At 35.7% G+C, this 26,265-nt stretch overlaps 1 protein-coding gene across 4 annotated transcripts; it reads left to right on the top strand.

The window, feature by feature from the left end:
• The first annotated feature begins 1,696 nt into the window (after positions 1–1,696).
• Positions 1,697–17,362, top strand: LOC110037649. 4 transcript variants are annotated; one of them, XM_020742356.1, is made up of 3 exons: positions 1,702–2,052; positions 16,762–16,845; positions 17,026–17,359. In XM_020742356.1, exons 1-3 carry the CDS (start codon positions 1,940–1,942, stop codon positions 17,069–17,071), a joined length of 243 nt encoding a protein of 80 aa, XP_020598015.1. In that variant the 5' UTR covers positions 1,702–1,939; the 3' UTR covers positions 17,072–17,359. The 4 variants fall into 4 exon arrangements, 2 of the variants coding, with proteins under 2 accessions (XP_020598010.1, XP_020598015.1); XR_002295354.1 differs by lacking the exons at positions 16,762–16,845; positions 17,026–17,359 and adding an exon at positions 14,858–15,185 and having other exon boundaries at positions 1,697–2,052; XR_002295355.1 differs by lacking the exons at positions 16,762–16,845; positions 17,026–17,359 and adding an exon at positions 2,353–2,679 and having other exon boundaries at positions 1,697–2,052.
• Positions 17,363–26,265: the final 8,903 nt, after the last annotated feature.

The following is a 26,265-nucleotide window of genomic DNA, read 5'->3' as shown; positions in this document are numbered from 1 at the left end:
GGGTAGGGAGGTGCCAAAAATTGATCCACTTGGGTCAATTCGATCACAGCCCCCAAAATTTTTTTGTATTTGGGTTCACCATTCTAACTTATTAATTTTTCAAAATTTTCAAATCGAGTTCAATTTGACCTGCTAAATCGAAATGATCTGAAGCTGATTAGTCGATCAAATTTGGCGTGAGATTGATCCATCAACCACAAATTGATCCGAGATTAACTCAAATTTGACTATAATAGTTGTTATAATTTATGTTAAATATGAGTTGGTCAGATGAATATGAGTCTGATTCAGTTGAACTTTTTGACCCATTTCATATTTGGGATGGGTTCAGATCAATTTGGAGCTATACTTGAATCCAAGCTATGAACCCAATTTGACACCTCCAACTAAAGCCTCAAACTAACCTAACTCTCTATAAGTTACTCTAAGCACAACTCTATAAAAGCTGCCGACCACTTGCCATTCGTCCCCCACTGCTAACCCTAACGAGCTTATTTTCTATTGAATTCAACTTCCTTAAACCAAATGCGAAAATGCAAACTATTGTATTTATTTTACACGAATCAAATAAGTCTAAAATATTTAATATACAATAGATTACTTTAACATTGCATTTTTTTAAGCAAACAAAAGAGCCCTTAAAAGTGTTTTATAAGTTTCCTTTAGAATTTTTTTTTTAATTCCATTTAATTTTTTTAATAATTTTATTTTTTAAAATGTAATTTTAGATTTAATTTATTTTAGTTGATCATTTTTTTTCGACCCATTCTCCTTGACTTATGTTCTATGAATGGGTCAATATAGAAAAGTATTGGGTTGAGATCGCATAAGATAGGAAGGATGCAGTGCGGCAGGTACACATAAATTTGTGTATTTTAAATTTGTCTGAATCACACAACATTGGAATGAATGTAAAATAGCCTTAAAAGCATATTCAAAATTCCCTCAACGCTATTTGATTGGCTAAAAAGGTAATGCAATGCAAAAGTAATGAATTATATTTGGCCTATTGTGGAATTGTTTTGGTTTACTATAAAATAAATATATAACTTTTAAAACTTTTATTTAGTTCGAAGCATAAGAAAAAATAATGTATTTTAAAGCATTTTGTGGTGGTGACAGCAATGGGTTCGGTGATGGTTGTGGCAAAAGAGGCGACGGGGATGGTGGCTGGTGATGGCGGCTAGTGGCGTAGACAATGGTGGCTGCCACTATTACAAGAGGCGGCTAATGGCAGCACAAGTGCACAATGACAACAAATTAGGTAAAGTTGTGTATTTGCAATACGACTAAATCTAAGAAATTTCAAATATAGAGAAAATGAACTAAAGAAGGAATTCTAAATTCATTAGTATCTTATCGACAACTTATAATTGAGTATAGTACCAAAATGATTCTCTGCTATTTACATGAGTCTGTTTTAGCCCCAAAATTTATAAAAATGTCAAAATGATCCTCATACTCTTTAAAATAGGTCTAAAATTATCTATATACCGAATATTTATGCTGAAACTATTCTGACACTTTAACCATTTAACAAAACCCCTAAATCTTAAAAATTATGCAGAAGGAATGCTACCAAAAACTTTAAATATTTATGTTAAGTTTAAAATTTGTGAAATAAAAAAGAGCCAAATCCACATATTCTAAGTTCTCTAAATTTTTTTAATTTATGGCAAACCAAACCTCTAAATTTCTAAAATCTCTTCATTAAAATACTCGCACCAGATAACCCCTACAGAGTTCCTTAATAATGGCGACGGCCTGACCAGAGAGCCAGGGTTCCGAACCCCTCGTAGTAGTCCAACACGAAGCTGCAATGACTTGAGGACGATTGTCAACGTGATCGCAGATTTCGATTCTCGATTCCGGCAGCCACGGAAATCTCTCCAGGTCAGCACAACGGCAACAAAGTCGGGAGAAAATTTCCGGCGGGGAAATGATCCAGCGATCGAAGCTCGCGGAGGAGCTTAGAGACTATCAGATCCGATCGCAGCGCAAGTATTGGGTCGTCCTCTTGTTCTTCTCTGCTAAACCCCAAATTTCCACCAGGTTCTTATCCATTCTTTTCACCCCTTCCCAATTTTATAATCCGCGAGAGAGTAGTTATTCTCTCGTTGAAATAGTGAGACATATGGCATACATGAATATTTGCGGCTTTTATTGGATGTTCATTTTCTTATTTGTTCAGATTTGAAGTTATTTTTTGATCTGATAACTTTACCTGCATTTTCGAATCTGCCGACGGTGCAGAAGCCACTTTGCTGCTGTACTAGGATGGTTTGTTTTGGCTACTAGTTGTATGGGTTATTTTGTGATGAAAAGTGTTTAAGACGATTCTATGGATCACAGGATGTTGGAGGTACTCGATATCATAAAATGGAAGTAGGTGATTCTATAGACAAATTATTGCCCGCAGATATGATCTCACTTAACCTGAAACGTCATTCAGTTTAAATTTTGTTGGTTTTGGTGCTTATGGGATCTCACAGCTTTGTTATTTGTCAAATCTTTATTGGAAAGGGTCAAACTTGGTTGATGAATGGACTAGGAAAGTGTAAAAAATTGGATAGTAGGCCCCTCGGGAGGCTAGGAATGAGGAAATCTAAATATGTAAAACCCTTTTCTTGAAGGAAGTTGATTCCAATGGTGGATATTAGAGATGCAATCATGTGTGATTCTGCCCTTGAACAATTTTGATTAGCTTGTTTGTAAATGAGTACATGTTCAATTTCTCTGAATGCAATTGCAGTGTTCTTTGATTATGCTCTTTTGTGCTTTGCATAGCCAATTTTACTTTTTCTTGCAATTAGGATGGCAAACTTTTTTGGCGGTACAGGGATATTGTTTTAGCATCCTGATCTGCTAGACAAATTAGAGTCATTTTTGTCTTTGATGAAGGTTGTATTAGATGTAATTGTTTGTTGGTTGCTTTTTTAAGATGATGGTTGAAAGGGCCTACATGCTATGATCTGACATGGATATTAGTGTATCGAAAATGCAATAGATAAACCACAATGTAATGTCTTTTTTTATTATTTGCAGGAGGCCCAAACTAGTGGTCACAATGACGCATGCTTGTCTGAACCGACGAATTGAATATGAATTCAATGAATTCTTCTTGTTTGGAATTAAACCAAAGCCTAAAATATATGTGTTAGCTTGGCACTACATCAGAGACGATTTAAAAACAAAAGATAATTAACCAATTGCGGGAGGGATTATAGCACTTTTTATGTATATAAAATGATAAATTATAAATTTATAATATTTGTTTTTTGCGCCAAGACATTATTAATGTAGCCACTTTACATTAAAAATGACTAAAAATAGGATTTTCCTTGGGAACCATCAAAACTTACACCCATTTCAGTATTCTCTTTAATTTAAATCTACTCATATATTTAGAAACTATTTATCAGGAAAACTCACCAACATAACATTTTAGCTACTCATCCACAGAAGTGCTTGAATATAAAAGCCCTTGGTTGAGTGCAAATAAGCCTACTTCATCTGGTCACCATTATGTTAAGAAAATGCTTATGGAATTTTCATATGCTTCATGCATTATTACAGTGTCACCTAGCCTCCCTCTAGGAGGTGCAAGTTATTTTCATTCCATTCTTCTCTTCTTACATGCTTTACACAAAGAGACTCCTCTCTCCATATGATAAGTATTTATTGTCTTTGGCCTGAGCTAATTTATCAAGAGCACTATAGGCAGACATTAAATAAAGCAAAGGGAAAATTCACATGGAGATGTCAAATGTAGAGATGATTCAATTATCATGAGCATAAACACACTAATATTTTTCAGTTAAGCTAATAAATGACTCTTAATAATATATTTATATTTCATTTCATTACTAATATAAGTTCTCAAACAATTACATCCACTATAAAATTAGAAACGACTTCATACATTGCAAACAAACCATAATTTACTCCACTTTTTCTAACTATGCTTTCAAGAGCCTTTATATGATATATCATTCAAAGGAACAATCTTTACTTCTCTTTGCATCCTTCTATTGTTGAGGACTACCCAAATTCCTCTATATCATAAGTAATGTTTTTGTGATATTGAATTTCTATGTTGACGAGTTAGAGTCACATGATTCTCGTTCATTTGAGCTGAACAGATGGCTATGATATTTGAATCATGCTGATCTTTTACCTCAAATGTTCAAACTTTGCCTTGACACTTGAGCAAACCTTGTACTCATTGTTTGTTTAAGCTTACTGTCATATCTCAAATCTCTTTAATGTAGCTCGACATGAATCGCCTTGCCTTCCATGCTTCTATTCGCCTCTTCAACAATCTCCATTCCCATGATCATAATGTATGCATGCTTATTCTTCTTGAACTCTATTTGGGAATTTGTACACTTCAGCTGATGATCATCCTCACTGATGTCCAATTTTAAGCAGGGGCAATCTCACCATCCAATAGCAGATTTTGTGAGCCTCTTGTATTAGGTCCATTGTTATGAGAATGACCCTTTGAAATCTTCTTAGATGTTGCATCTTTATCTTTGTTGAGCATTTGATTTAGGATGTTTTGTCAAAACTCCATAAGCTCTTTTAGTCATCGTCCATCTTCTCTAGTTTGATCGATATAATCTTCAGTGTTTGGCGCTGCATTTTCATCATTAACTTTAACTATCGAGGGCTTAAACTCTTGAACGCGCCTTCAGTTGGCCATTCAAATGCATTTGGGTTCTATCACTTATCAATGAATTGTTATAGCCATTAAAATTTTTTGTCATTGCCAGGGTCTCCAACTATAGTATCATCCCCAATGTTACCTTCTTCCGTGTTGGCCTTCATTGACCTTACACAAAGCTTCTCAGGATTAGCCAATTTTATCTTACATCGGAAAGCCATCTCAAATTCCTTCCCCTTCTTTGTAATATCATCCTCAAAAACATCATTCAAATCGATCTTTTAATTGGAAGTAGTTGAGCTCTCACTTGCTTCTCTGCCTGCGCCTATCTTACACTGCATTTTCTTCTTTCAACCTTGATGAAATGACAGCACATGGCTTTATCCCTTCTTCCACTTATTTCAACCAATGATCAACATCAATATTCACATCTGTGATAAAACCTTATCATCTTTGCCCTTATTTATTTGTGCATTTTCCAACCTGCACAAGTGATTGATTGATGTTGCTGCCCTTGCTTCTGCTTAAACTTTTATGAGCTCAATTATTTGTTTGTTGACCTCATTTTTTGTGGCATTGCCTTTTTCAACAGTGCCTTCTGACCTTATTTTTGATCTATGTGATTGAACCTTTTTTTTCATGTAGAACAAACTCAAAGCCAACCAGCACTTTGAAGCTATGATCCATAACAAAATCGATAGAAAATTACAATTCTAGGGAGATTGATGCTAAAGGATGAGGAGACACCCTCACTTTTAAATCCCATAAACATTTATAGATATTAAATTGAGAGGTAAAATGTGAATAAAATTCAAATTTCAACTTGTGGATATGATCATGGACATCCATTTGTCATTTCAAATTTGACAAGTGATATTGAAAAGCGGGCAAATTGTACATTTTGCTCGATGAATATGATAAAGTTCACTCAAAGACCTTTTAGTGCATATTTGCGTTGCTTGAGTAGATTTCCTCCTAAACTTATCTTAATAAGATTTGAACCTGCTTGGGTGATATCCTTCTCTTCAAGGATGGTTTTAGTCTTCCTAAAGTACATTCGTGCTATACATGCACTATCTGGAACATATAAAATGAGTTAGCCTATAGAACGTTATTCTTTCATTGTCGGTCTAGCTATTTTTTTGGAGCACGTCCGCCCTACAAACAACTTGCAAGTTCATTAAGCTAGGTTGTATTCCTTTTGGACGCCCACAAGATATACTATTAAAATATTTTAATGGCCAATAATAGCCATTATTTATTTCTAATTATTTCGAGTTATTTCCTTTGATTTCCTTCCTTTTTCTATTTTATTCTGTTTTATTTTTTTTCTTATTTTTATTATATATTGAGTTTATTTTTTTCCTTTCTATTTGATCATGTAATGGGTATATACACCTCTCTCTGTATCAATAAAAAATACACTGTTTTTATTCTAACATATACCATATCAACCTTCATTACATTTAATAGCTCAAGATCTCCCATTTTTAAAAGTGATCCCAACAAATCACCCAAGGTACAAGCCATCTTAGCTTGTAGGCCACGCCGTTTGTCAACTAAGTTTTAGTTGCCTACCAATCCATGGAGCTCAATCCCTTGCACTTGTTGCTTATCTTTTATTCAATGTGGCACTTGATCTGACAATATTTTATCTATCGGAAACTAATTGTCGATTCAATTCGCGATTTTTATTCTTTTTATTGATTATGGGAGCTGGGGGTGCACGGACGGACTTTTATTGAAGCCATGTTCTCTCACTCTCTCTCTTTCTTGGTTATTCTCTCAATTCTTTTCTTTTTTTGTAAATTTTCTTCCTTCAAAACTTTCAGTTGTATATAGCGAAAGTGATTGGAGGAAATTTCATGATGAACCTGAAAACCTTTACCTAACCACTCCAAAACCCTTGCTACTTTTTGTGCTTATTCATTTGTCACTCTTTTTTTTCTAATAGCCCAAGTTGAAAGGCTTATCTAGGAATTTTTTTGACTCCTGAGAAATCTGACTGCATGTCACAACTGGCTCGATTATATTTCATCATCCTGTTGTTCACTTTTGAGGTCTAAATTTTGGCATCGCTTCCGGTACCCTTTTGTGTTGTTTTGATGGCATGGAGGGGGCATTTAGATGCATTACGAATCATTCATTTATGTCTGCTTTTGATGGTGTTGATGTGTGTCCCAGTTTGGTATTGCAAACTAATGCAGCTAAGTTAAGCTTGAGCATACTCTCAAATGATGCGGTTTAATTGGAAAAACAGTCAATAGAATCTCTCTTGTGCCGATTTATCATGATTGCACCTGTTGTTGGGTATTAGCGTACTAACATCTATAAGTATTTATTTTTTTGAAATAGAGGCAATTTTCTTAGAGTGGATTCCTAGAATTATTTGATAATGGTGTTAGTCATGGATGTGTGGATTTTTTATTTTAGCACATCCTTCTATAGAGTTCCTCCTGTTACTGAGGTTTTGTAATCAACCTAAGGTTTTGCATTTTGGACTCTTGAATTTGCGCCTCATGATGGCGAGAGGTGTATGCACTTTATATGAGTTCGTTGTGGGATGGAGCTTTATTATTTTCTCTGCCAACCCTAAGATCAGTTTGATGAGTTATTTTTTCACCTAGATCTGCAGTATGGAGCCTGATGTTTTTACTTTCGTTGATTTGTTGGCTATTTCTCTTGGCACACAAACTAAGGTGGAGCATTCCTACACTAATTGGCATGTATCATAATCATATTAATCATGATTGATAGGAGAAATTTGAGTATTTGGTAGAATCTACCTTTCATCACCTTTGCAACCCAGACTAATGCGAATGATCTAGTTTTGTGGCAGAAGGCCAGTTTAATTGGTTACAAGGGAATTGACAAAATATGTCTAGTTTTTCTAGTTTTTCTTGGCTTTGTTTTTTTTTTCTATATTTAAAATTGTTTTCTTTTTTTAACATTTTGAGGTTTGTTCTTATCATGTGCTTTTTTAGACCTCTTAATCCAATTTCACATGCACATAATGTGAATTTAGTTGGATGAGTATGGGCAAATCTAACAACAACCATTTAAGACTCGGGCTAGAGGATGAGTTTGCTTGCTTTAAAAGGCTTGAAACAAGATAAATCGGTATAAGTTATGAATTTATCCTTGTAGTGTAATGAAATTAATGTTAAAAGGCATATATTATAAAAGTGCACACGATTCTATCTAAAATGCCATCAAATCAAGTTAAAAGTCATATTATATGGGAAGTCATTATTTTTATCATTTTTTACTCCTTTTCTACAAGGGAATATCTTGTAGTTAGAAATGAGACCTAAGGCTTAATCCTCTTCATTCCAAAGCAAGCGGATAATGCTTATAAGGAGCCGGTGTAGGTGCTCATGCTCAAACTTTCCTTCAACTTAACCAAATTCTAATTCAAGTCCTCTATTGACTAAGGATGAGCTGATGGAAATATGCATCATTAGTTTTTCGGTTTGTTTATTTTGTTCACATTTTGATAGTTTTGACTTCTTAAACATTTTAGCTATAGTTTTATTTTATTGATTAGTTTATGTGTCTATGTTATGTTCATGTATGTATTATCAAGTGACCTCAATAGACATTTGTTGTGATGTTGTGATATATGAAATTTAAAACGATTGACGACGAAGCGAATTAAAATAACACGAGAAAATTCCGAGAAAATTCACACCAAAAGAACACACAGATTTACGTGGTTCGACAAATTGCCTACACCGCGAAGTTGCAGAAGATTTTACTAATTGAGGAAATGTACACCAGTTTAATCACAACGCCGATTATAGGATTTCTCACTTGCTCTTTCTCTTTACACCAAGATTCACCCAAGAGCAAAAACACCGAAGAAGAAACACGTACAAGAGAAATAAACTCAATTTATCTTCTATCACAAGCCACCACGAGGAAGCCTAAAGAAAACAATCTTCTTCTTTCTTCTTCCTTCTGCCGCAAGGAACTACTTCTTGCACTTTTCTTCCTCTGCCCTAAGGAAACCTTCCTCTATCCCGAGGAAACCAAAAAAGAACACCGTGACTTCACATCCAAAGGAGAGTCGTGCGCCCCTCTTTAATTGTGAACCGAAGGCGCGACATTCACGAAACGAGAAAGGGCGGGAACAGTTCGCGTGTGCGGGAGCGTGAAGAGCTGCGATGATTCTCGAAATGGAGGCGGGAGCGGAGGTTCGCGGGAGATTGCGATTCGCGATCGTAGGAACGGAAGAGGGAGGTCGAACCGTGCTCCACTTCTAACACATCTCCTACTTGGAGACCGGTACACAGACTACAACATCTCCTTCCTCGAACTGAATCTCCACTGGCGGCATAGCCCTTTTCTTCAAACAAGAATCCTCCACCTCTGCAACTCAAAACTCATGTCTTCAAGCTAGAAGACCAACTGAAGCTGCGAACAACTTCAGTTTCTCCAGAGTAACACCCTTTGTCAACATATCAGCAGGGTTCTGGCTTCCACAAATTTTCTCAAGCATCAACTGTCGGTCATCCAACAATGATCGTATGAAGTGATACCTGATCTGAATGTGTTTTGTCCTGGACTGAAATGCTGGATTCCTGGCAAGGAATATGACACTCTAACTGTCACTGTAGAGAATGCCATTTTGATCCTTTTTGCCCAATTCTTTCAAGAAGCCCTGTAGCCATATCATCTCCTTTGCAGCCTCTGACGCTGCTATGTACTCAGCTTCTGTAGTAGACAACGGAACTGTCTTCTGCAGATTAGAGCCCCATGATACTGCAGTGCCACCAATAGTATAACTATAACATGTAGTACTTCTTCTAGTATCAATGTCTCCAGCTAGATCAACATCAACATAGCCCCGTACCTCTGAACTCTTTCCTGAGAAACACAAGCAAATTTCTGCAGAGCCTCTTAGGTACCTCAAGATCCATTTCACTGCTTCCCAATGTTCCTTTCCAGGATTACTCATGTATCTGCTAACGACTCCCACTGCATGGACAATATCAGGTCTGGTGCAAACCATAACATACATAAGTGAACCAATAGCTGAAGCATAAGGAATCTTACTCATGTAATCTCGTTCCTCCTCTGACTTGGGTGATTGATTCTTGCTGAGTTTCAAGTGACTTCCCAAGGGTGTGTCAACTGGTTTGACCTTATCCATATAAAACCTGTTAAATACCTTTTTTACATACTCAGCCTGAGAGAGTTTCAACATGCCTCTAACTCTATCTCTGACAATTCTCATACCAAGGATTTGCTTTGCAGCTTCCAAATTCTTCATTGCAAAGTGCTCTGATATCCGCTCCTTCAGATTATTGATCTCCTCAATACTAGCACCTACAATAAGCATATCATCCACATATAGCAGTAGAATGATATAAGAATTGTCAAAATACCTGACAGAGCAACAGTGATCTGCCTGACATCTGCTGTGCCCTGCACTATGCATGAAATTATCAAATTTCTTGTACCACTGTCTAGGAACTTGCTTCAGGCCATACAAACTCTTCTTCAATCTGCAAACTGACTCTTCCTTTCCTTGTACCACGAACCCTTCAGGTTGGTACATGTAGATGTCTTCTTCAAGATCCCCATGAAGAAAAATTGTCTTCACATCTAACTGCTCAAGGAAGAGATCTTCAGTAGCCACTATAGACAGTACCATTCTAATGGTTGTAAGCTTCACCACAAGAGAGAAAATCTCGGAATAATCAATACCGTGCTTCTGCTGAAAACCCTTTACAATAAGTCTAGCATTGTACCTTTTACTGTCATCATGCTTAGTCTTCACCCGATACACCCACTTGTTGTGTGATGACTGCTTCCAAGTTGGAAGATCTGCTAACTCCCAAGTCTGATTTTTAAGCAGAAAATTCATCTCCTCTTTCATGGTTAACTCTCACTTTCTCGAATTTTTATCTTGCAAGATTTCTTCATAATTCTGAGGTTCTCCACCATTTGTCAGCAGAATATAGTTTAAAGTCGGAGAATAACGCTGTGGAGAACGTCTGACCCTTTCTGACCTGCAAACTGCAACTGTAAGGGTAGACTGCTCTGAAATTGACTGTGGAACAATATGAGTGGATGCCCCAGATCCACTCTTCTCGTCACTTGCATCTCTGTTCTGTACTGTGACCTCTGGTAAATCATCAAGTTTTACTAACTCAGATTCCTTCAGTGTTGTTTCAGAAACTGTACTGGATTTGTTCTTGTACATAACATTCTCATTGAAAACCACGTTCCTGCTCCTTATGGTCTTCCGACTATGATCATTCCAAAAACGATATCCAAATGCCTCATCTCCATAGCCAATGAAATAACACTTCCTTGACTTAACCTCAAGCTTATTACGAGCATCAGGATTAATGAGAATATAAGAACGACAACCAAAAGTCTTAAGGTGAGAAAATTTTACCTATTTCCCACTCCAGACTTCTTCAGGTAATTCACAATTTAATGGAACAGATGACCCCCTATTGATCAAATAAACTGCAGTACTAACCGCTTCTGCCCAAAAAGTAGGTGGTAGCCCGGCGTGCAATCTCATGCTTCTAGCCCGCTCATTAATGGTCCTGTTCATGCGCTCTGCAACACCATTTTGCTGTGGTGTTCCTGGAGTGGTCTTCTCCATTCTGATTCTCTGAGCTGCATAGTACTCCTTGAACCCACCATCAATGTACTCACCACCATTATCAGACCTCAGACATTTCAACTTTAAGCATGTCTCTGTCTCAACCATATCCTTCCAAGTCTTGAACATGTTGAATACATCAAATTTATACTTCAAGAAATAAACCCACACCTTTTTGCTGTGATCGTTAATGAATGTGATGTAATAACGAGAGCCTCCAAGAGATGCCACTGGAGAAGGTCCTCACACATCTTTGTGTACAAGATTCAGCTTTCCTGCCTTTGGCGTTCTGCCACCTTTCAAAAAACTGATCTTGCTCTGTTTCCCCATAATGCAACTCTCGCACATGCTGAAATCAACTGACTTCAGTTCTGGTAGCTTGCCTCTGGGCTGAAATTCCTTCATACCTCTTTGACTCATGTGATCAAGTTTGCAATGCCACAACTCTGCTGTGCTCTCTGCAACAGTAGTATCAACACTGTTAATTAAACCAGTAGTCATATACAATTTGCCTGTTTTCTTACCCCGAGCCAGTACCAATTTTCTTTTAGTAACATTTCAGATACTATTTGAGAAAACTACTGAATGTCCACATTCATCAAGCTGCCCAACAGAAATGAGGTTTTTCTTCAGTTCATAAATGTGTCTGACCTTTTGCAGAGTCCAATTGTTTTTATTTGGAAGTGCAATGTCAATATCTCTCATTCCTACCACATTCAGAGCTTATCCATCTGTCAGATATACTTTTCCAAAGTCACCTGCAACATAATTCAGCATCAATTCCCGATGGAAAGTTGTATGGAACGAAGCTTCTGAATCCAATATCCAGTTATTAACAGGACTATGAACTGTCAGCAGTAGTGCATCATGTCATTCTTCAGTTACCACATTTGCACTGTCAATCTCATTCTTCTTAAGATTCCTGTAGTTTCTCCTTATGTGGCCAGTTTTGCCACAATTCCAGCAAATTACTTGTTTGTCTTGACTTGCTCCTGCTTCTATTCTTTGATTTTGATCTTCCCCTGTTTGAGTTTCTGTTAAGTGATCTCCCTCTGGAATCAACATTTAGTACCGAACTCGAACCTGAGATCTCGCCAGAGTCTTTTCTGCGCACCTCCTCAGCCAAAATCAAATCACGAATATCTTCAAATTTCTGTTTAGATTTACCTGCAGAATTACTGACAGTCATCCTCATAGCTTCCCAGCTATTTGACAATGAAACCAACAAGATCAGTGCACGTATCTCATCATCAAATTCAATTTCCACAGACGATAATTGATTTGTGATGGTATTGAAATCATTCAGGTGTTGTACAACAGACGTACCTTTCGTCATCTTCAAATTAAATAACTTTTTCATCAGATATACCTTGTTATTCGCCGATGACTTTTTATACATACCTAACAGGGTTGTCATATGATTTGCAGTCGCCCTCTCCTTGACGACGTTGTGTGCAACGGACCTCGATAGGGTCAATCGAGTAACCCCCAGAACCTGTCGATCCAACAAATTCCATTCAGTCTCATCCATCCTTTGAGGTATTTTTCCCAATAACGGAAGATAGAGTTTCTTCCCATAGAGTTAGTCCTCTATCTGCATCTTCCAATAACTAAAATCTGTGCCATCGAACTTTTCGATCCCTGAAATCTTCACTTCGTCTGTAGCCATTGACTCTGATACTAGTTGTTGTGATGTTGTGATATATGAAATTTAAAATGATCGACGACGAAGCGATAAAATAACACGAGAAAATTCACACCAAAAGAACACACAGATTTACGTGGTTCGGCAAATTGCCTATATCCACAGAGTTGCAGAGGATTTTACTAATTGAGAAAATGTACACCAGTTTAATCACAACGCCAATTACATGATTTCTCACTTGCTCTTTCTCTTTTCACCAAGATTCACCTAAGAGCAAGAACAACGAAGAAGAAACACGTACAAGAGAAATAAACCCAATTTCTCTTCTGTCACAAGCCACCACGAGGAAGCCTAGAGAGAACAATCTTCTTCTTTCTTCTTCATTCTGCCGCAAAGAACTACTTCTTGCACTTCTCTTCCTTTGCCCCAAGGAAACCTTCCTCTATCCCGAGGAAACCAAAGAAGAACACCGTGACTTCACATCCAAAGGAGAGCCGTGCGCCCCTCTTTAATCGTGAACCGAAGGCGCGACATTCATGAAACGAGAAAGGGCGGGAACAGTTCGCATGTGTGGGAGCGTGAAGAGTCGCTACGATTCGCGAAATGGAGGAGGCGGGAGCGGGAGATCTGTAGCGGTAGCGGGAGATCGCGATTCACGATCGCAGGAGCGGAAGAGGGAGGTCGAACCGGGCTCCACTTCTAACAACATTCACATAGCTCACTTATGTAACTCTCAGGCAAAGATATCCTCCCAGCCTTAAGAAAGGCGGGCAAAGGATTTCCAAATTTCAATGTGTATTAGCATATGTTTTATGATAATATAGAAACAAAATACAAAAGGGGAATTTCCCACTACATTAAGAATGGTCGGCACGGGCTTTTATCCTACACATGCCCCGAAAGGTGACTATAGGTAATTTATTGTTCTGAGAAAGGCAAGCATAATCTGTACATAATGGCTTTTTTCTATGAGTGAGGAAAGCACAAACCCTTGCTTGCTTCAATCGATAAAATGAGGTGAAATCATTATAAAATAATTAAGAAAAATACCTTATTGGTAGGTGATATTGAAAAGCTTTCTTACGACATTTAAACATCCTTGAGAGATTTTAAATTTTGAAACTCAAAATTCATTTAAAATGTTTCATATCAATATTACTATACCTTTAAAGTGCTTCCTTTGAGCAGGAAATTGGAGCGCATTTTATTTAGGGCTTTTTTTGAATCAAATTTATTTTTTCTTTATTTTTTTTTTTTTAAAAGCATATTTGATTATTGTGTTTTTTATATATTTTTATTTTTTTATCTCTATTATTTTTTAAAACACTTGATATAACTTTTAGATGTTTTGAATATTTTAAAAATAATCATATCTTAATCAAATATCCCAAACATACTTTGTTTCAAATCAAAATATAAACATAACAAAATAAATATAAAAAATAAAAAACAACAGCGATCACAAATGGCCCCTTAGTTCATTGCTTGTGTTAGGTCGGGCAGCCTTCGATTTCTTTCATGTCAGTTATTGACAGTCCTATTGGTGCCACTAGTCATAAATGCCATTCTACACCCAATTTCTTATTTTGTCCGACTCTCCTAAAGCATGATTTGATTCCAAGAAGCTCATCAATTCAGGACCTGATAAACCTTTTTTTATTGGTTATTTATGAGATAAATTATGCTATAAAATGAAAAATGATTAATTTTTATGTATGATCAGCTTAACCTTTTTCCTCTTTTCACTGTACCCGTGTTCTTTTTTACTTGCAGTTGGAGAAGCTGTAAATCAGAAATTTGTCCTTGGTTATGTTCTGTTATCCTTGTTTACACTTCCATTTTTTCCATGATACTTCTTTTAGAACCAGCATTTGCTCCTACTACGTAGCTCTTAGCATGAAAATTTACATGTATTTTGCAGGCAAGATGTTGCTAAGGCCATTCTATGGGGCTTCCTATTTCTTTTATTGGTTTTAGCCTCCATTGTTAGCCTGTATTTAAAATTTCTCAGGTTCTCTCTTCTTATTATTTTTTTGGGAATCCTTCTTCCTACATGCCTGTGGATGTCCAGGCACAGAAAGCTAGCTAAGAAAAGGGAGAGAAGAATGCTTTTACCTCTGTCCATGTAACTAATCACACTATTTAGAACTATGTTATAATTGTTGACAAATAGTGCTCCAAATGCTGCTGTGTTACTTAAAATGTTCAAATCAACAAATCATACCTTCCAATTCCTACTTATTGAAGTATCTAACACCTAAACATTATCTTTTATGTTTTTTCCATTCAAATCTATCATATCACATCTTACATACCATCATTTTAATTTTTTAAATGGGAAATATACCTTTTCATGTTTGTTACTGTGGTAATGTATATAAAAATTGAAGTTTAGGTGTTAGATATGTAAATGCACGGGAACTGAATGGTATGAATGTAAATCTTCCTTTATGATAATCCAACTATATACTTTATTCTTGATCTAGTAGGAACGCATGTGCATACAAGAAATAATTTTACATGATAGAAAAGAACCTGAAAAGATAAATTTATTGATTTATTTATTTTGAAATATATTTTCACATCGACTGCAATATTTACATTTCCCATTTATGTGTCATGACCACTTAACAAATTTGCCTAATTTACAACCTATTAATTTATATTGTTATATATTTATGATTAGGAATGAAAGCCTGACATAAATAAAAAAAAGGGCTAATTAATGAGGATCCAAATAAGACTAGGGCTACGTATCACTGACTCCTTTTGTATTTGCATGTATAACACATATACTTAGTACTTTTTATATTTGTACCACCTGAATATTTCATGTCACTTTATAAATATTTTTATTATAACTTTTAAAAAGCAAGAACACATTTTTATGCATAAGGCGATATATGGATATTTGTATAAAATGATATTGAAGTGGCAGACGATTAAATACATGAGGATTGAGGAGTGCTGTGCATGTAAATCTTCCGTAAGATTAGTATACAATGAGGGGTTAGGATGCGTATTTAAGTTTGTTAGTGAGTTAATAGCAAGAGACCGGCGGGTTTAAATTAATTTGATTATATTCAATCAAATTAAAAATATGAATTTTAAAAATATATATCTTTAAATTTTATAACAAGTGGCTTTTTTTTTCCATAAATTTAATTATTGTATTTATTATTTAGTTATAAAATTAGATTGAATTAATACTATTTTTTTCTTTTTTGTAATAAGTTTGACCCGGACTCATAAAATTAAGCTCGAGCTCAAGAGAAAAAAATTGATGAATTAATCCAACTCAAGGTTAAGCCTTAGATGGGTTGAGAGGTCGAGAGGTCAACTCCACTCATTTAAGCCCTTAGTAAAAGAAAAAAATTTTGTGCGGACTCCTAACGTAGCTCTACGTGCGGACCAAGTTATTTCTAAGTAATTTTCAGGTTATTTTTAATAATACTGAAATAACTCAGAAATATCCCAAAAATAAAGACTGCGGGTTATTTCTGGATTATTTCGGTATTATTGAAAATAATTTGAAATAACTTGATTCGCACGTAGAGCTACGTCAGGAATCCGGACAGAAAAAAACGCTCCTTAGTAAGGGCTTATCAACCGAAAATATTGCTAAAACTTTGCCATAAAAATTCAAACATCTATCAATAAAATAAACTTCTCATATTCGCCGCCAAAACTTTTTTTTTTATTTTTAATGTTTTTGAGGCATGTGTTTAGTATGCGACTAATTTGCTTTTAGTTTATGTTAATATTTTTCATTTTTAATGTTTCTTTTTATATTTTTTTGGTTGTTTGCATGATTTGTGCAAGTAGAAGGCAAGTTGGGCATAAAACAAGCACACGAAGAGCTGGTGGTTTTGCGCCAAGCATGGTTGCTTTTGCGCCCATTACTTCCAAGTGCGTCAATCTCCTATTTAGTGAGTTGAGCATTTTTGCACCCAGCATTGGCGCTTTTGCGCCCATGGTGCCTTTAGCGCAAACCATGGACCGGGCGCTTTTGCGCCCAGCATGGGCGCTTGAGCCCCCATTTTGTTAAAACACGCTAAAGGGAGTTAAAGGACGCTTTCTCTCACGCAGCGGTCCCAAGGGACGAAGTAATGAAAAGCTAGAGCCGTTGGATTGACGATCCATCAGTAAATGCACTTGACATAAAAAAACAATGCTAAAAAAGATGGAGGGGTGGTTCTCTAGCATTTTTACTTCTCTCGTTCCGGGGAAAGATTTGGGTACTTTTATTTTTCTGAGCCATCTTTGTAAGTGTGAGAGGGACATTGTGCAGAGAACTTGTGTATAATTCAGTAAGAAGCATTGGAGGAGACTGGGAGCAAGATTGTGGAGATCTTTCACTGCATACTTATTTGTTTTCTCTATCAAACTTGTATTTTGTTTTTGTTTAATGAATCAAAATATGGACTCCGTGCATGCTTAGGAACTAAACTTTTTGATTCTCTCTTGATTTGGTGAATAGAAATTTTAGGTTTTGATGGATGTTTTGAGTTGTGCAATGTGGTGTTACTGTGAAAATTAATCTCTCACATATTTTTGTTTGTATGCAAACTGACCGCTTGTTTTGTTAACTTATTGTGTGATCTTTGTGTTAAGAAAGTATCCTTAGTTAAACATTTGAGATTAGTTTCATTAAGTTCTGAGAATAGGGACATTGCTCAAGATTTAATGCTAACTTGTTAGGAAATGTTGAATTATAGAATTCCACTAAGTGTAGAGAACTCATTAGTGAAATTCATTAACTTTCTTAATTCCATCGAAAGTTGATGAGAAAGAGGGTACTTCCTGTTAGTTACCTACTATTGACACTTACATCAAATTTAGTTTTCTATGATTCATATCAGAGGAGAATCATTCTCTCACATAAGTCTCTTCACTTAATTAAGATAAGATTTTTTTTGCAAAAAAAAAAAAAAAAAATGGTAGACAGTTTACTTGAACCAAAACTGAAACTTTTCATGCTTGGACTAATAATTGTAGGCTAGAACTTTCTAAATTGTGTTCATCTTGTTCCCCGTGGGATCGACAACCAGACTCCAACCCAATACCACCGGTATTATCGATAAATCACGTATATTTGTCTGAACTGCTCGTGCTTGACAGCTCTAGTAGGTGTCAGGTATCAATAAAATAAAATTTTTAAATAACCAAGGAATAACATAAATTATTAATTTCTTATGCTGCTTGCATATATCTTTGAACATATCAAGGCCTCATATCCAATTCCAAAATGCAAATTTACTTCAACTAATGTTAAAAAGACAATATAAACGAATAATTATAATAATTTTTAAAAGTTTAAATGGTGACATTTTTGATGTGAAATGAAAATTTTGGATTGTAGAAATGTAAAGAAAAATAAAATTTAGGTGTTATATATATAAATGCATAAAACTTAGGTGTACGCATGTATGTAAATGTCAATTCTATGCATACAGTCATATCAAAACAGTGTTATCCATTAGGGCAAGTACTTTAGGAACCTCGATCATGTCTTATGAAAGCAACTTAGTTTCTGAAAGTACATTATCATTAATTGTATAAATATAATCACGCCTCAATTATTAAGGCCCATGTGAAATGATTTATGAGATGAATCAAATAGCCTCAAGAATACTCAATTACGAGGTTACTAAACACCGAAGGAATAACATGTGATTAAGGAAATTAATATGAAGTGTCCAATATAATACTTTGAAATTGTAGTTAAATTTATTCAAATATCATTCTAAAAAATTATAAAAAAGAATTTCATTCTCTATATAAAGAAAACTTGAACTTTAGTTTGTAATGAGCTTAGAGAAATGGAGAGCTCTAAAACTTTGTTTACGTATACCAGTGATGACTAATAGCGAAAACAATAACCTAATCATCTTCACCAATTCGTCGTCGTTCGAACATCATTGATTGACTGTTGTCATTGATCATCTTCTCATCAATGCTATTGTTAGTCCATATTTGCTTGACTGCTAGTGACGTCAACTATCATTTGGCTACTATTATTCGACTTTCATCCTTCAAATATCATGCTAGATTGTTATATGGCCACATTCACTTGATTGTCACCAACATTTAATTGACATAGTTTGACCACCATTAAAATTATTATCAGTTAATTGTTATCTTCACCCCCTATTACAAGTGTATTAATTTGTAATCTTACATTCTATGGCATAAACATAAAAGCACAAGAGTTTATTGTGGTGTGAATGTACAATAACATTGAACTTGTAAGGAAAACACAAGATTTTTCTATGGATTCTCTCTCTCTCTCTCTCTCTCTCTCTCTCACTCACACACACACACACATATGATACGTCATCAGTAGATCTATCATTTGACTCACATTTTGAAGTATGACACGGATCTTGAGACGACTTTTTGAACAAGAAATATTTAAAATTCAATTGTGAGACATATAGAGCTCCGATTTTAGCAAGCTTACAATCAAACTGATCGGCTCGACGATAGGGACTCAATGATACCAAAATTGGTCAAATTTAAGTCAAATCAAACTCAAATCAAGCCATCAAATCACTTTTGAAAGCTTTTCAAGCATATTTAGAAGTCAAACGAAAGGCGAATTTGGTGAGCTTATGATCAAATCAAGCGTCTTGATAAGATGAATCCGACGAGCTAAAGATTGCTCACTTCCACATCATTAAGACAGCCAAATGTCCATCAAATGCCCTAATTGAGGGTAACCCTTTGAGTCGTTCGATCAAAGTGGTTTATATTTCTTCATTAATTTCAACCAAACTTTATGAATTGAGCCCCTTCTCTCTCATGAAGATGGGGCTTGAAGCTTGGACGAGAGCTTGAAGGGTGGAGAAGTAGTTCAAGTCCAACATCACTCATGCCACCGTTGACCATCATCGACCACTGTTGACCACCATTTGCTGGTCGCTCCTATCCCCATTGATTCTTGTGACAAGTTTCTCCACGCATCGATGTTATAACTCGGGAGACTTTGCAATATTTTCCCGCCTATGGGACAAGGGATTCTACTTGTAATCTTCAGTTAATAGTAGATCTCTTCAACTGGGCCAGACCCATTGTTTTTTTCCTTTACGGGTTTTCTACGTTAAAACTTTTGGCATCTTGACTGATTGTTTTCTGTCACCTAAATGTGTGTTGAGTTCTCGTGCAATGTTAAGATGATAATCAATTACACTATCACCATGGATTTTTTAGCACACATTAGTTTAGCGGTGTCTGTGAGAAACGAAGCACCGTTTGACACTGTCTTCAACTCTGAGACGCTAAGCCATTACATCCTTTCCCAATAATGTACATCATCCAACTGGTGGAAGAACCTTTTTTGCATCTCGAAGATCATCTCTGAAGCATTCTTCGATGTGAGGGGCAACCTTCACTGCAATCTCAAAAAGTTGTTCACATCGACGTCTTAGGAACGATTATAGTTGGGTTGTCTTCTCACATCCTATTCAGACATAAAGTCTTCAAGACTGAGGGAGGGGCAACCTTCACTGCAGTCTTAAAAGGTCATTCATGTTAAAATTTCAGACACGACTGTCGTAGGGTAGTTATCCCATATTTTGTTTAGACAACAAGTCCTTGAAAACCGCTCCTAGGCTGAGGCCAATCTTCATCGCAAATAGCACTTTCTCAGCGCTCCCTCATTGTACTGGAGTACCTCTACAACTAGATCAAGAACCTAATCTCTTCAAGGCTCGATACATATATTGCTTTACAAGCTCTTGTGGAAAACGACCCTGCCGGGGGGCAAAAGATTGAAAAACAACAACTAGCAAGTTATAAAATATTATTTTTAAGTGTGACTGCAACCATACTTAAATAAATAAATAAAAAAAAAAAAACATATGCTACCCCTGAAAGTCGAGCCTAACAAGCAAGATTCGATGAGAAACTATCATGCCCGTAAAAGTCGGGCCCAAGAGAGGCAAGACTCGATGGGAAGCTACCATGCCCCTGATCGAGCCCAAAAGGCAAGTCTCGATGAGGATATACAATACCCCTGGAATTCGAGCCCAAAAGGCAAGACTAGATGAGAAGTTATAATGTCATTCGAAGTCGAGCCTAAGAGACAAGACTTGAAATACTCGATAGAAAAATACGATACTCTTGGAAGTCAAACCCAGGAGGCAAGACTCAATATGAAGGTACCATGTTTTTGGAAGTCAAGCCCAAGAGGCAAGACTATACGAGAAAATACAATATCCCTGGAAGTCGACCCTATGAGACAAGACTCAATGGGAGGCTACCATGCCCCTAGAAGTCAGATAACACCTTTCTTCCAAAACTGATGTTCTGCTTGGTTAGCCTTCTTCAATTAGACTCTTAGGGATATATTTACAATTATTGTTATAGAGCTAAAAAAGAAATTATGAAAGCAATAGGCAAACATTAATGTGGCAATGCAAAACATTAAAAAAAGTATTCTAAAGGTTTGAAAAGTAAAACATTAAAAAGGCATACCAAGCGCCTAAATTGCAAAGGGATATAATTTGGTTGGTTGGAAAAATAACATAATGTAATTGAAATGTAGCATATTTGAAATGAAACATAGAAATTTATTATTTTATGTTCATTATTTGATTTGAGATAAAATCAAAGTAATTTAAAATAATATCTCTAACCAAATGACCTCTAAATTGTTTGCTAACATAACATTTCGACCATTTTAATCCATCTTTTTCTATACATATGTATTATTCAAAATTTACACTTTCACCCCATCAATTTTCAAACTAAGGAAAAAAATAAAAGTCTTGCTTATTTCATGGCTAGTTATCATAGAATTTGTGTGACCCCAAAAAAAGGAATTCATGCAACTGGTGCAGCTCGACATACCCTAACTTTTAGATTACGTACATGCACTCCACTCAACTCCTATGCATTTACATATCTAACTCCTAAACTTCAATTTTTACAGATATAATCCCATTCAGCCATAACGAGCTCCTTCACCGAATTTTCTCAATGGCTATAGAGCTTCTCCTTGTCATTTTCTTCTCATCTCCCATCCTTCTTATTACTCTAACCACCTTGTTAATTATAATTAGTTTCCGGACAAGATTAATTATCAACCCAGAAGACAGTTACCGGAATCTTCCTCCCGGCGATCTCGACGACTGGCCTTTCATCGGCGACTTCGTCGACCCACAAATCGCCGAATATTTAGTTGAAAGAAGCTTTAATTATCAAGTTATTGGATTTCTTTTCTTTTCGCCCTCCCTCGATTTAATGTAAATTCTAATCCGTTGATTGATTCTGTATGATTTGTTTTTCGTTCCTCCGAAAACTTGTAATGCTAAGAATCATGATTTCAATCATGTTTTATCTATTTTTAATAATGTTATTTCTAGAAACAATCCAACTAATTACGATCATTATTTTAGTTCCAATGACAATTCTCAAAACAAACTTAATATTATAATTTCATTCATTTGTTGTTACACTTACCTGGTAAATATGTAAATACATAAAAAATATGGCGGGTTTGCCCCGGGCTAGTCAGACCACTTCGACTGTGAGCTCAGTTCGATCACTTTGACAGGTAGACTTAGTTTGACCACTTCTAGAGGTGAACTTAGTTCGCTTCATGGGTCTCCGAGGCCTCGAAGATCTATTCGTCTTTACGCCTTATTCACGTATATGTTTTTCTCAAATTCTTATGGTGGTAATTTGATATACAATCGTAATAGATTCAAGCACAAGAAATCGCGTTAACCCGAGATCTCCCATCAATTTTATTTATATGTTAGACCATAATTTGAGCAGTACAAGAAAAATTACACATTAAGTTAAATAAAAAAGTAGATTGCAAGGTTCCTTACAAAGTATATGATGTGTATGGACTTCTTTTATTTTTAAAAGGAATGACCACAGACTATTATATGAGCCTCCAACCACTCCTACTGTGTCTAACAATTCGAGTACTGCCTACTTAACGCCAACCGTGCCAGAGGGGATTCAAACCTCCTATCTAAGGGCTCTTATACCGTAGATGTCAACTAACAGGCCGGAGTACGCGACACATATGATGTGTATGACCTTATTTCACTAGAATTGGGTACTTAGATATTAATCTTTGCGAATTTACACTAAGTCAAGCGAATTCATCATATTGCGGAAATTTCAGGACGTTAAAATGTTTATTTAGTTGTACATCTCAATCGAGTAAACTTATAGCTAGACAAATTGAGATAAATTTTGGCACATATTAATTAGGTGTATGAAATGATTAAATATGAAAGTAAAATATGCTAGGATATTTTTATCAAACTTTTGTTATAATAAAATTTAAAATTATTGAATTTATTTTAAATAATTATAATATAAAATTAGTTTCAATTTCTGCATATTAAACTGAACTCAAAACAAATTTAATAATTTATTATTGTGACAAATGAGAGACCACATATAGAAGACCTGAAGACCTACTTATTTGATCGGACGTAGTCGGCGGAGCCAAAACAAGCAAGGCTATAACTGATATAGTCACGAAGAGAACGAACGACTCAAATCCAAGTCGCTACATAACAAACGAGAGAAAGAGGCATCCAAGCCAACCAACATGAAGAAGCATATCGACAACTAGACAAACTCAACCAACCGAGCCAATCTTACCGATCTGAAGCCAAACAATCTCGACATATTGGTACACCAACTAAGACTCGACAATCAAACTTGCTTTGTCAAGCCGAAGCCATATGAACTCAGTTGAACGAGCCAGATAGTAGCTGAGCAATAAGTTCATGCATGTAAAATATCTAAAATATCTCTGAGAACTCCATTAAAGTAAAGACAAAAATGTCACATCAACATATTATATACTTTTCCTTAGAAATAAAAAGATCATTTCATGAATAAAACAAGACAGATTGCTCTTCATTACTGTTCATTTATCTCTTTCTTTCTCTGTGATTCACAAATAAATCAGAATTGAGCCGTGCTCTATTACATCATCTTGTTAAAAAAATATGAGTGGGTGCAGGGAATGATTTTCCCATCTCTTTACCCTTTCTCATTTTCCCCATTGGTTGGCCCATCAAACTCCATTCTGTCTAACAATTTCTTTTACAAGAAAAACCCTAAATTGACATCGTATTATTACTTTAGCGTGTTTGTCTATCAATGTGGCATCAAATTCAATGGAAGAAGTCTCACAATTTGACATTTTCTTGAAATTTTTTCTAAACAAAACAAATATGCTGTAAGGATGATGTTGAAGTTAGGAAAAATTGGGTTAAGATATTCATATTTATTTTCTTATAATGATGAGTCTTAAATTTTTATATTTATTTAAAATGAGTATAGTATAAATTTAAATTTATTACTTATAATGTAATACAACATTTAAACATATTTAAAATTTTCATACATACCACTTAACTCTTATGTATCCCCATATTTAACATCTAAACTTTAGTCTTTATATAGATATAGGGTATAAAAAGGTGTATTCCACTTTTAAAAGTTAAAATATTGGTTTTTTTTTATATTATTGTGTGCAGGTAAATTCACGGCGCTAGAGTGATATATTAATGCCCGAGTGTTGTATGAAGATCCGACATACACTCAAAAATATAAGAATAACTGATAGAGAAATTACCAGAAGTTTTTACGTTAAAAAACTAAAAAGGTAAAAACCACAGGGCCTAACCCACTTCAAACTATTCCACGATGACGAGTTACAATAATTTAACGACTCTTGAATAGCTGAAAATAATATTACATAAGTAGGGATTATAGACGTGAATTTTGCTAGGGGAGCGACATAAAATGATAGGGAAGTGGCGGCAACCCGATTTTTGTGAAGGAAGACCGTTGATTGAGGTTGTGTCAGAAAATAAAGTGCCAACATCGTCAGTAGCAGCGACCCGAAGACGGAAGTTCGGCGGCGGTGACGATGGTGGCCGAGCAACGAAGATTGGATGACGATGGTAATGACCTAGTGATGAAAGTGCCAACTGCTTTGTCAGTTGGGCATTGAGGTCCAATAATAATGGATGTGGCTCATCGTTCTGGACGAGCACTAATGGTATGGCTGCAGTAGGGGCCGAAGATGGTGACCCAATAATTGTGGTAGTGGTAGTAGCATCACCATTGGCCATGCAACTACGGTGGGAGTTCGTAGGTGCCATCTAGGTTACAGTGATCCAATGATAGCGGTTGTTGTCGAGTGGTGATGATCAAATGATAGTGATAGTGTAAGCAGAGCAATGGTGGTCTGACGACGATATTGTTTTCCTGGCGCTGGTGAGAGTGCATTGATTTTATGAATCTTAGCCCCCATAGTAGGGTAAATCATTATATACATTGAAGATGGACAATTATTGCCAAGAGATTGTAGCTAAGTGCTAGAGTTATGTGTGTCATACTCATGTGACCGGAAGAGTGACAAATGGGAAACACAACTAAGAATACTAATAAATAAGAAACATTGGGTTTGACATGTGACTGACGACTTTATATATGCTTAAAAATCTAAGATAAATATGGACGTAATAAATATTCAATACATGTAAAGTCACACTTATCAACACAAGTATATGTATCGCTCAAGTAATATAGGGCTCTAATGGAGTCCTAGATATCGATCCCACAGGAAGTGGTTTAGAACTGCGAACTAAGATTTTAGAGATTTTAGCTAAGATTTTAGAAAAACAATACTTTAATTGCAACAATGAAGTTCAATTTGTTTATGTGTCACTAATAGATAATTAAAATAAATATATAATTTTAATAACTAATAAATAACTAATGATACTAATGAGAGTTTAAATGTGATATTCAATATAGATATAAGAAAACATCATTCTCCTTGTCAAGAAATTATAGTGAATGGATAAAGTGAATTGGTTCAAATTATATTGTGCCAAATAGGAGCATACATATTCTTTATCATTTGGTCCAGACATAAAGAACATTGACTAATCCTACGCTTGTTTGTTGAATTTGCAGCTAGACTGGGAGGATACCGACTCTCACTTTGGAGCTCCCACGTTCCCCTCGCCTAAGGGCTAACATCTACACTTCAGCACCCAAATGAAATAGTCGAATTGAAGATTTTAGTCTGTCACTCTAAAATCTCCAATTCTACGCCCGATATTATTATTTCCCTATTTATCTGCACCCAACTTCCAAGGGCTTTGACCTCCCTGAATCTTGGATGTAATCTTCACTTTAGTTGTAAAACTCAACATATTTTAACAAATCAATTGACCAGATTGAAAGTAAATTAAGATCAAAGTGAAAAGATCCTCACAATTTCTTAAACATTTTCATGGCTTCACCAATTCAAATCACCATTTCACAAATCTC

Source organism: Phalaenopsis equestris, unplaced genomic scaffold, assembly GCF_001263595.1.
Source record: "Phalaenopsis equestris unplaced genomic scaffold, ASM126359v1 Scaffold000002, whole genome shotgun sequence".
Classification (NCBI taxonomy): domain Eukaryota; kingdom Viridiplantae; phylum Streptophyta; class Magnoliopsida; order Asparagales; family Orchidaceae; genus Phalaenopsis; species Phalaenopsis equestris.
The sequence above is the reverse complement of the archived record's forward strand: the minus strand, read 5'-3'. Positions and strand labels throughout refer to the sequence as shown.

Bases quoted from the DNA above. Each gene is read 5' to 3' on its own strand.
- LOC110037649 (XM_020742351.1), top strand. From the start codon at position 1,940: ATGATCCAGCGATCGAAGCTCGCGGAGGAGCTTAGAGACTATCAGATC. The intron at 2,053-16,761 runs GTTCTTATCCAT...TTGTGCAAGTAG, and splicing joins AAACCCCAAATTTCCACCAG to AAGGCAAGTTGGGCATAAAA.